Consider the following 12,451-nt stretch of genomic DNA (forward strand, 5'->3'; position numbering starts at 1 on the left):
TAATGTCTCCTATTGCTGATATTGATGCACTCAATATATCAGCCAACAACAAGAAAGCACTGGACTAATATCAGTTTTAATAGATCTCCATTGTTTGCACCTAGATTTACTAAGGGTTACTTATTATAATCAATCATAAAGGTCTCTTAAAATACAGTTGAAATAATTGTAATATGTTAAAATTGACTAAAATGACCCATCATTATACAATAAGGCCCTGTGTCAAATGACGTTTGCCTAATTGATATAGAATACATAAGAACAAAAGAACAATCAGGTATAACAGTCTTTTTTTATTCTCCATTCCAAGCCATCAATGAACATTCCTCACTGTTTGCACCATTATTAAAGGCCAAAACTTTTCATCTATTATTTTTTCATATAGTTAAGGAAAGGATATGTGAAAGACTAAATTAGATCACTATTGGATGCTATTCCAATAAACCATGTTTAATATCCATCAGGCTCACACACAAATACAAGACTATTCATTCCATTCATAATTTCCATCGTTAATGTCACATTTTTGCTCTGTTGTCCAGTTTTTTTTCCGGTCTGTCTATACTCATCCCTCAACTTTCGCTGGCTTTCATCTCACCACAAATGTTGCAAACACAGGCTGCCCCTCTGCAACGACATGTGGGGCACAAAGACTCAACACTGCATCCATGTCTCACATCTCTTCCTACATGTATCTCACTCCCCCTCTCTACACTTGAGTGGTTGTATTTCCTTTTGATTAACCAGAAACTCCTTTGCCACAACAGATCTTTTTATATTTATCTTCAGAAGCCTGTGTTGTTGGAGGTGTTTTTCGGATCATTAGGGACTTCACATTTATATTAGCTTCAGACCAAGTCAACAGCCTGACTTATTGCCTCACCAATTGCCTCTGGAATCTGGATGTCGCCAGTCAGGTTCAAGTCCTTTTTAAATTCACAGTCACTTTGCACCTCAACGGGATCCTCTGGCTTGTCAATCCCATTGACACATTCCTTTTTCTGTGGCTCCGGGGCAGACACGGCAGCCGGCTCGGCCGCCTGCTCCTGACACTCCCCATTGACCTCAGGGGCAGAAGGCTCAGCAGCAGCCTCCTCTGCGGAAACAACTTCCCTGTTGTCCAGCACAGCCTCCTCTGGCTCAGGGCTGGCCTCCTCTGCAGCTGCAGGTGCAGCAGATTCTGAAATGATGATCTCCGGGATGGTTTCTGCGATGTCGGCAGCCTCTGGCTCTGCTTTTTCCGTTACTGCATCAGCAGCTTCAGGTTCAAGCTCTGCTACAGATTCTTCTACAGGTGCGGGGAGCTCTTCAGCGGCTGGTTCTATGATGGATTTTGGTTCTGCGGTTGCCTCTGGCTCTGTGGCTGCCTCTGTTGCTGACTCTGACACGGCTTCTACAAGTGATGCTGGCTCCTCCTCCGGGGCTGGTGATGCTGCTTCTGCCTCTACTGGTGCCTCGGCCACATCCTCAGGTTCTGGGGCCTTCCCTGTAACAGTCTCTGGTTCAGGCTCTGGAGCAGCAGGCTCAGGTTCTGTAGTGTCTGTAATCTCTGCTGCCACCTCTGTGGCTTGTTCTGTAGCCTCAGGAGCCTCTTCTGGTGCTGCGGCTAGTTCCACAGAGGCTGCCGCAGGCTCTTCTGGTGCAGGCTCTTTTGGTGCTGCCTCAGGCTCTTCTGGTGCAGGCTCTTTTGATGCTGCCGAAGGCTCTTCTGGTGCAGGCTCTTTTGGTGCTGCCGCAGGCTCTTCTGGTGCAGGCTTTTCCACTGCAGGCTCTTTTGGTGCTGCTGCAGGCTTTTCTGGTGCAGGCTCTACCGCTACAGCCACTGGTTCCTCTAGTGGCGCTGGTTCTTCTGGTGCCGCTGGTTTATCTGGTGCTGCCACCGGTTCCCCTGGTGATGCTGCTGGTTCCTCAGCTGCTGCAGGTTCTTCCGGTGCTGCCACTGGCTCTTCTGGAGCTGCAAGCTCTTCTGGTGCTGCGGCTGGTTCCTCTGCTAACGCTGCAGGTTCTTCCGGTGCCGCCACTAGCTCTTCTGGGGCTGCAGGTTCTTCTGGTGCTGCAGCTGGTGTTGGCTCCTCTGGTGCTGCAGCTGGTTCTTCTGGAGCCACTGGTTCTTCTGGGGCTGCAGGTTCTTCTGGTGCTGCAGCTGGTGATGGTTCTGCTGGTGCTGCTGCAGGTTCATCTGGTACAGCCGCTGGCTCTGCGGTAGTCCCCTTGGCCACTGCCTCTATAGCTGACAGGGCCTCTTCTGTCGCTTCTGTGATGGCTACCGCTGCCGACTCCACTGCTCCCTCCACCGCAGCAGACACCTCAGGAGCAGCCTTCGCTGCCAACTCAGCGACAGGAGCTGGTGCTTTGACCTCCACGGCATGGGCCACGGCCTCAACGGCACTCACAGCAGCCGCTGTAATCTCCTCCTTCTTGTCCTTTGGGTCGCTGACATCGTACCCCTTCTTCCTCTTGCTCAGCTTGCCTCCCATGGTGTCTCCTAAAAGTGAATCATAAAATCAGAATGTCTTAACAAGTGTGACTGGTTGTTGCATTTGATAATCTATGCATGACATATATCTGTTTCCTTTAATTACCTCAATACCAAGTTAAAGCTGAAGAAAATGCAAGGCATTGCAATCATGCCAACATAGTGGCTCCTGTCTCCGTTGTAAGAAAGCACTCAGTCAGGCTTTAAAGGGGGAGGGCATTTCAATGTGGAGACCACACTCTGCCAAATACTATTGGCTAAAAGACAAACGACCACTGCATGGGAACTACTCCAAGTTCTAAACTCTCCAGTGCTCTTGTATAAACAACAGGACAAGACACCCTCTCTGGAGTCTTAGCTATGGTTATTATGTGACAAGTGAGCCTCCCATTCTACTGTTGCCCTATAATGGTATGTTTTAGTTGTACACTTATTCCCACTTGTATACTTTTAGAATAGCAGGTTAGAGGCACAGTTAGGAGGAGGGGGGACAGAGGAGGAGGGGGGACTTGAGTTCACAAAATAAAGAATAAAACACAAATGCTTTTAGATATAGGTTTTGGGAACCTAGTGAGCACTTGTTCTCCGCACATCTGAAATGACTGCAAGCAAACCAAGAGAAAAAGAGGGAGGGAGAGCAGGGGGGGGGGGGGGGGGGGGGGGGGGGGGGGCGGGCAATGGAGCATGACTAGGACCTGTTCAACAAGCCTGGTGAAAATTATTGTATAATCTGCTAACCCGCTATAGCTATCTAGTGTACTGTAAATAAGTAAGGGATAATCAACGAGGAGCTATGCGTTCTATGGAAAATAATGAACGACTTGGAATGCCCTTCAAGCCAATCAGAAGTGAGTATTCAACAATGCCATGGTATAAGTACTTTAAAACGACAGGTTGGTGATACATTGTTGGGGGCTATGGTCTGGATTTGGTCTATCGTTTAGTGCAATGGTTAGATAAAATTCAGGCCAGGGTAAGCATGGATAAGACAACATGTTATTTTACAGACCACAAACTCCTGTTCTGCACACTCCTCTTACTTTGCAACCACTAAAGCATGGGAATTAAGTAAGGGATAAACAACGAGGGGTTATGCGTTCTATGTAAAATAATGAATGATGTGGAAGGTGTATTCCACAACGCGCTAGCGGAGTGGAACTGACCTTCCACAGAGTTGCATTATTTTCCAGAGAACGCATAGAGCCCTGAGGTGATTATCCATTTTATACCATCCCTTTTATACCATGGCTATAATTTAACACATTTGCCACTAGAAATGTGTTAATTTGTCGGTAGAAATGTGTTCAACATCCACTGAAGTAGCTAGCTAGCATGTTTACTAGATAGCTACAGTAGTTGCTATGGTAACCAAACAAACAGACTTGCTAGTTTAGAATGCTCTAAATAATGCACGCTCTAGAATGCCCTTCAAGCCAATCAGAAAGGAGTATTCAACAATGCCATGGTATAATACTGAGTTGTAGTATTCTGAGTAGTAGTAGTATGCATTGTCCACAGATGACAACAAAAACATATAGCTAAAATATTTGCTTAAGTACGTGTGTAGGGTTAAGGTTATCACATTGGTCTCACTCACAAAATAGTGTTTATTTTACTCCTTTGCCATGCTTGTAAGAGGAAGAGCTGATTTCAACATACTTCAACTTCCCTTCCCTCTATTAGAAAACCGAGAACTGGAAGTTAAATGTTATCTGAGAGATTATGTTTGGTTATAATAGTACTACATTCATCCTTACAATAACAGTAGGCTGGCTGTCACAGAAATCAATATTTACCATTGGAATGGATATTCTAAACAGGGATTACAGGTTACAGGTTTCTTCTGCCTGACATACAGTATCAAGTGAAGCCAAAAGGTGGAAAATGCTCAACATCCTGGCGGTTCTCAAAAAAGGCTATTCTTTGAGGCAAAACCAATCACGAACGTAACAATAGACTATGACATTTTCCGCAAGTACTTCGATTGATCATATCCAAAATGTCACAAACATAGTTGAATTTAATCTGGCTTTTACGTCAGATGGGTGAGAGAGAGACTGCCATATAGCATATTTATTTGAACTGCAACACACACGGGCGTGATCATAATAGGAGCTGTCCATTGTGCTGCATTGGGGCAATCAAGATGGGATGCGGACAGAGGGAGCCATGCGCCAGGCCAGCGCTGGCTATAGGCTATACAGCTCAATCCATGCTGATATCAGAGCAGTGATGGTTCCCCTCTACTAGGGTATCGGATAAACAGGCTTTCATATTCCTCCCAATCACTGCCCATATTTAAGGCTCGCTATAGCATGCGAATGAAGTTAATTGCGGGGGTTATTTATATGTATTTTACTCAATTAATGTAATCGGTTTACATGACATTTGCCTATACACACACATTAAAATAAAAACAGTCAGACATTTCAAAAAGAGATTTCAATACACATCTGCCAAAAGCACATGACAATTTGCACGCATTGGGGAAGTACATGTAGCCTATAGGCGACTGAGGGATGAAATAGTACCAGTTTAGGGGTGTGAGGGATAAACCAGTTACAGCAATATGATCACACACAGATTACTGTAAACACTACGGGGTAGCCATGTGTTATTTTATCGTAAAACTCAAATAGGGCTAAAGACACGTTGATTACGATGAGGGAAAATGCGCAGAGAATTTTACAACTCCTGTTGCCACAGCAAGGCTCTGAGAGACCGGCATCCTAGCCTGTTACAGAATGAAGTTAACTGTGAAATCCACCTGATTGTAAAAAGTATAACTTTTATAGTTTGGATGGATGACAGTCTTTGATGTTTGTCATTATAGAACAAATAGAAGTCACTGATTTAAAACGATATATTATCGACAGTGAAGGCACAAGCGCAGTTACTCCATCCCCCCACCCACATACCCCCGCTACTCCCCTCTATCTACCCTGTTCATTAATGTAGCCATACGGTCTAGTGTGGCTCCACAGGCGTGTAGAGGAACGATGGAAAATATGTTTGTATTTTTTCTATTAAACTTGAATCTTTATTTGTCATCTTATTCTACACTTGATATTTTTTAAAATGTATTACATAAATTGATTTGGCCACACACAGCCCTGTCACCCTGATGCTTCAGGATGATTTTTTTCTACACCTCATAGCGCAGACAAATTGTTAAAATCCCAGGAAGACTCTTTGGAGCGTTCACATAATAAAACGCAAATCATGGCTCGAAGATGATGAATGTGAAAATCTACGCACGCACCGGTAGGAATGCAAATACATGAACAAAAGAGAACAAAGGATAGCTTATCCAACTCTTTCTCCCTTCTCTATTCTTCATTCTCCAATTTACCACAACAGCAGGCTATATGTTTTCTTATTTTCTCCAGAATAAAAAAATATAACATGAAAGCTGAAAAATATAGATACAAAGTCCACCAACCTGGATTTCTGCCTTAAACCCAAACGGTAAGGCGAGTCGAGGAACTGATGTATTCCCTTGCAAGATTGAGCATGGACTGATAGTAGAAATAAGCTTGCGACTGAAAGCTGCACCAAAGTCCTCCTCGCTCCCTGAGGTGCAATCTAGGACTGTGCTTTTTTGAAGAGTGCCCCTATAGGTTTGCCAGACATCAGTCGCTTTCACAATCTATCCTACCCACTGCCTGCAATTTAGGGAAGAGTGGGGTAAGTTTAGTTCTGTTCAACTAGAATTATATCAATTGCACGACAGTTGCCCTACAAAGAATTGTGGTCAAATTGAATAATACAGAATGGAAATTAGTTATTTCAGCTATTGTGTAGGATGATGAAATATTTTTGCAGTATTATGTAACTCAGTACCTTTACTCCAGGACCTGTTTAAGTCAACATAACTACTTGACATCAGGGCCGTAGCTACATACGAGGACACCGAGGTCCGGACCTCGGTTATTTCTTCAACAAAAAAACAAAAACTGTCGTGTCTCAACTTACTGTTGAGAGTTAGAATAGAAGAATACACAAGGTGCAATCTCTAAAATTGGTTGCAGCAGCTTTCCTCTTGTTTTATGTCACTCACTGACAGTCACTCAATTAGCCCATGTCAGTTAAAACATGTTAGATTGGTAAATTAGTCTTGTTAGCTATCTAAACTTGTAGCAATCATGGCCGAATAACCAACCGGGCAGGCAGGGCAAGTGCCCAGTGACCCTGACGTCCAGGGGGCTCTGATTGATTTTGTTAGTCACTCTCACTCAGATATCACATTTACCTGGCATAAGTCATGGCAAAATGTGTAGAATTGCAGGAAATTTGATTTAAAACTTTTGTTAATAAAATACTTTTTCTGCTAACTGATTCCTCAGAATGTATTAAATTATAGTTTTTAATCCTGGTGCTGAGTTAATATGTAGCAGCTAATTGTATAGCTAATAGGCTATGTGTTTGTAGATCAACTGATGTGAATGAAGCTACAGCAACCAATGTTATAATGGCTGGGATCATTAGGGCTTCAAGCAGCGAAGCTGGTGTAAATCTATTTTATTTGTTCCAGTTCATTACTTGTATTATTATTATACTGAACAAAAATGTAAACGCAACATGCAACAATTTCAAAGATTTTACTGAGTTACAGTTCATTTAAGGAAATCAGTCAATTGAAATAAATTCATTAGGCCCTAATCTATGGATTTTACATGACTGGGAATACAGATATGCATCCGTTGGTCACAGATACCTTTAAAAAAAAAGGTAGGGGCATGGATCAGAAAACCAGTCAGTATCTGTCATGTACCAGTCATGCAGAGCGACACATCTCCTTCGCATAGAGTTGATCAGGCTGTTGATTGTGGCCTGTGGAATTTTGTCCCACTCCTCTTCAACGGCTGTGTGAAGTTGCTGGATATTGGCGGGAACTGGAACACACTGTCGTACACGTCGATCCAGAGCATCCCAAACATGTTCAATGGGTGACATGTCTGGTGAGTATGCAGGCCAGGGAATAACTTTTCAGCTTCCAGGAATTGTGTACAGATCCTTGCGACATAGGGCCGTGCATTATCATGCTGAAACATGAGGTGATGGTGGCTGATGAATGCCATGACAATGGGCCTCAGGATCTCGTCACGGTATCTCTGTGCGTTCAAATTGCCATCAATAAAATGCAATTGTGCTCATTGTCCGTAGCTTATGCCTGCCCATACCATAATCCCTCCGCCACCCTGGGGCACTCTGTTCACAAAGTTGACATCAGCAAACCGCTCGCACACAGGACGCCATACACATGGTCTGCGGTTGCAAGGTCGGTTGGACGTACTGCCAAATTCTCTAAAACAATGTTGGAGGCGGGTTATGGTAGAGAAATAAACATTACATATTGACCAATGAACATTCACGTGGGTGTGGTCTCACACATAAATGCATACAAATCAGACAAGGATCTTCTTATTGTGACAAAAACTGGTACACATGTTCCAAACTGCCAAGACTCAACATATCTAAGCACATTTAGATCAACCACACGGTGGCGCTATAACGGGCACATGTTATATGAAATTTGGCATACACGCTTAGGGAGGTGAGTTTAGCTAACCTGTAGAGTATGGTTGTTGAGTTTGGCCGCATGGTAGCGCTGTTGGACAGGAAAACATTCATGCAAGCTCATTGGTTCATAGCAGCCATGTTGTTTTAGATAGACTCTTGGGAAATGTTGCGTTTAAAGACGTGCATCTATAGATGCTATATACCATATTCGGTTCAGGAGAAGAAGACGTTTAAAGTAATCAATATAATTAAAAATAGTCAAAAATACATCAAAAGTACTTAGAATGATCTGGTTGATTTTTAGTTCTGATATTTGCCATGCGTGGTAAGGAGTACAGATGTAGCTCATCCTTGGGTGATGTGTTATATCCCGAGTGGCGCAGTGGTCTAAGGCACTAGAGATCCTGGTTCGAATCCAGGCTCTGTCTTAGCCGGCTGCGACCGGGAGACCCATGGGGCAGCGCACAATTGGCCCAGGGTAGGGGAGGGAATGGCCGGCTGTAGCTCAGTTGGTAGAGCATGGCGTTTGCAACGCCAGGGTTGTGGGTTCGTTTCCCACGGGGGGCCAGTATGATAAATAAATAAATAATGTATGCCCTCACTACCTGTAAGTCGCTCTGGATAAGAGCGTCTGCTAAATGACAAAAATGTAATGTGTCCAATTTGTCCTGATGGTGGCACAGTGGGCCCAGAATGCTGCTGGCAGCTTTAATTTTTGCTTGTTTTTGCTGTTGTCCAAATAGCATTTTAGAGTTTTGAAATTGTATAGAAATGCAGTAAATGAGCTTCAACTTTTCCGGACCTCACTAAAACTCAGACTCTGCCCACTAGGCACAGACGTCAGTTCAACGTCTAGTTTTGATTTACATTTGGTTGAGTTGTCAACTAACGTGAAATCAACAACAAATTTCATCATGTCATTGGATTTAGGTTAGAAAAATACGACATTCCTGGCTACGGCCATGTGTGCCATCAACCCTCAGGGACATGGTGTCTGATTCCTGTAGGTTCAACATACTGTTCTTCATGTTAGTAATTGTTCGTAAAGGTGACAGAGGGCCAAAAGGTCACTCTCAATATTACTTTTCCATTTTAAGTTTCCTAACAGATGGCACCTTTGTGCTATTTGCCTTCTATGTGTTAATGAGCCCAATATTACGGGTGAGGTTTAATGAAATTCTACAACTTGAACCTTTTTGTGCGTACAGTTCACCCGAGAGATGACACAGTTCTTCATGTACAATAGGTATTGTCTTGTTATCAACTGCATCGTTGAAAGACAGGGAACAGGCAAATATTAATCAGAACATGTTGAAACAGAAAACGGCAGAGTATTCAATTTTGTTCTCAAGACAGGAAACACGAGGAGTTTGTGTTATTGCCCAGGAGTGGATTTTGTTTTGGTGGACTGAGGGGAAGGGTCTTTGCAAGTGTAAATCAAAGAAAAATAGGAATAGGAAAGGAGGAATAGAATGTGTTTGTGTTCTTTCAGCTGCAATTTTATATGGAAATTGTTTAGCAACCATAAGGGAAAGAAACTACACAGTGTGCCTTTAATTTCAAGCACTTGTTATAGCCTACTAGGCTAGACTACAGTCTTTGACCATCCACTACTGAACCAGATATTACAAGCCAGATATTACATGTGTGGTTTACTAACACATTAAGGACTTTCTGGATCCCACCTTACAAAACAAAAGAGAGTGAGACTTGTTTTTCTGTCTCACCTAAGAGTGGACTGAACCAGTCTTTAACTTGATCACTCTCATTGGAGAGGAGCCATCAGCGATCGGAGATTAGATCACACAACTCATCAATGAGGAGGAGGATCTGGCCTCTCATCTCTATGGTGTGGAATGCAATCAAACAAGTATTGAAAAAAGTGCAGTCATCAAATTAACATGCTAATGAATAGGGAGAGGTGTGGAAGGAGGGTTACATATTTTCTTACTGCATACAGATGTAGGATCTAAATTTGAGCCAGTCTCCTACAGTAGGAAAAAAATCCTGCAGCAACAGGAAATGTGAATTATTATGTGGATTATAATTAATGCACATTTTTGTAGCGGTTGATACATTTTTCGTAAGGGAAAATCAAGTCAGAAATTTCTAAGTGGAAATAACAAACTTTAGAAGCCTTTTTAAACCTCAAATACACTAGAAGTTTTAAATGTCCTAGGGTGAATTTACAGTGTGATAAAATCTTACATCTGTATGATTGGCACTTAAAAGGGAATTAACTTTTCCAAGATATGAAAACATTAATTTCCATTCAATTATGTAGTCAGTAAACTCAAATGTCACAAGCTCATCAGATGCTGTTTATGTGCCTTAGGGAATAAGCAACCTATTTGGCAACCTTACTATACCAAAGTTATTTCCTATGCAGGCAGTGTGTTAAGAGGCATGACACACGTTATTGGTGTGGAGACTTCAATTGACCCTGCTTCTGATCATCCTGGGAGTGTCAGAAACCCTAAACAGATTAACCAACCCCAAAAACAACTAATCTCTTACGGTCTCATTTCGGCTAAAAAAATATTCTTGTTGTTTTGGAAAAGGAAGGAAGTTCCCTCTACCAAATTATGGCTCAGCGATTTGGCAAACACTCTACACTTAGAAGGAATTCGATATATTCTGAGCAATACATTATCAAAATCTTCTCAAATCTGGCAACCTCTACTCTCTTATTTGGACCATTCGGCGATGTGAATTTGTACATTTCAATGGGTGATGGAGGGATGGATATGGGGGTGACATCTGCCCTCGTTCTGTTTACCTGTCCTTGTTCTGTATATCTTATTTTGTATTATTTATTTTTTTACCTATAACTCAGGGTATTTTTGTATCTGTCTGCTGTTTTATGTTTATATAAGAATTGCATACTTGTCTTTTCTACAAAGTATCTATACTCCATTCTTGTGTGTGTTCAATAAAAAATATTTGAACAAAGAGGCATGACACATGAGAAAATGCTTCATTTATACCAGTCTATCATTTCACCACTACCAGTCGATTGTTAATTTGTTAGATTGACTTTGGCTGAGGGTAAGGTTATAGACTTCCCATACCCTTCAAGCAGAACGTTTTATGGTTTGTGTTCTCAGTTCTGCTGACTAGGCTCTACAAACACATCATATGCAATCAATCATAAGGGTTTTGCAGAACCAAGTTCTGGAAGGCAATATTACTATGAGAACAGTGTCACCTTCTGTCTCTAATATGGAATTACATCAACTGTTTGATATGAGAGTATCTTTAATGGACAATAACTAATTAGCATGTTAATGTGAACTCACAGCTTACTGTTTGGTAGAAAGCATTTATTAGTTTAAAGGACACACCATCCAATCTGTGTTTTTTTGTTTGGAATGCTAGGCCTTGTACCAGAGACTGATGCAGGATGTATGAGGGGTGCATACACCCTCTTAGGAATTGCAGAGAAGGTAGCCTAATTGTGTGTGCTAGTGAAAAAAATAAATGGGCACCGAGCTTGATGGAATGACAAGTTCAATCAATTCAATAAATGTCATATATTGTATCGAAGTGTAGCAAAATCAGTGTCATTGAGCAGAAAAGCAGAACAGGGACCTGTTTCCCTCAAGCCTCTGACAAAAACAAAACCTGTTTTATTAGATTTTCTTGTCATTAGGATTAGGCCTCTCCACACTAAGAATGGGAGTAAGAGTAGAAAGGCCAAGTTTCACATGACTCACAGTTCTGGCATGCACTTCAGCCAATATCCCCATCTCACTCTGTCCCTTCACTCTCACCCAAGCTACCCTGGATCTATAGATGGGGAAACCCAAAGCCATATGGGGAGTCCTAAGGGAATTCCCTACAGCAATAATGTAGATGCCTCAGTTCAACTGCCTGCCCTGCCTTCCTGTCTCAAAGGTCTATGGTGGGGCAGGTGGGGCTCTGAGTCCCTCGGTAATCTCAACATTAATTACCAGCTCAGCTCTATTGAAGTCCGGGTGCCTTTATTCACACAGTGATTGATTCAGGTTTATGGGATTGCTCCTATTTCTTTTGCGGCCCAGATTTAATTATTGATTGGCGTCATTCTGGTTTGAACTAATGTAAAGCAAGTTTTGGTCATTATGTTGTTTACATGGTTTTTCTTGTAAAGGCTGATTATTATCTAACGATTGTGTGTGTTGGCGTTTACATTAATAATGTAATGTGTAACTGAGAGGCACTGACTAAGAACACTGAAACCCTTTACATTTAGTGGAAAATATGTTTAAAAAAAGTGAAGAACACATTCCCAATGCAATTGGTAAAATTATATGATTTCCTCCAAATAGTTAACACTTTACAGCTTTTACTTTGAAAACAGCTAGTTTACGTTTACGTATGAAAATGTATGCACTCAGTACTGTAAATCGCTCTGGATAAGAGCGTCTCCTAAAATGACTAAAATGTCAAATGTAAACGTATCCATCCTCT

General features: G+C 42.1%; 1 protein-coding gene across 2 annotated transcripts; it reads right to left on the bottom strand.

Moving 5' to 3' along the window:
• Positions 1–278: 278 nt before the first annotated feature.
• Positions 279–6,066, bottom strand: LOC311127113 (uncharacterized protein). Of its 2 annotated transcripts, none has more exons than XM_084158876.1 (2): positions 5,919–6,066; positions 279–2,485 (listed from the first exon to the last, which is right to left on the bottom strand). In XM_084158876.1, exon 2 carries the CDS (start codon positions 2,475–2,477, stop codon positions 849–851), a length of 1,629 nt encoding a protein of 542 aa, XP_084015002.1. In that variant the 5' UTR covers positions 2,478–2,485; positions 5,919–6,066; the 3' UTR covers positions 279–848. The 2 variants fall into 2 exon arrangements, with proteins under 2 accessions (XP_084015002.1, XP_084015003.1); XM_084158877.1 differs by lacking the exon at positions 5,919–6,066 and adding an exon at positions 2,583–2,630.
• Between the last annotated feature and the right edge of the window lie 6,385 nt (positions 6,067–12,451).

Source organism: Coregonus lavaretus (genome assembly GCF_964263955.1).
Source record: "Coregonus lavaretus genome assembly, chromosome: 4".
Lineage (NCBI taxonomy): Eukaryota > Metazoa > Chordata > Actinopteri > Salmoniformes > Salmonidae > Coregonus > Coregonus lavaretus.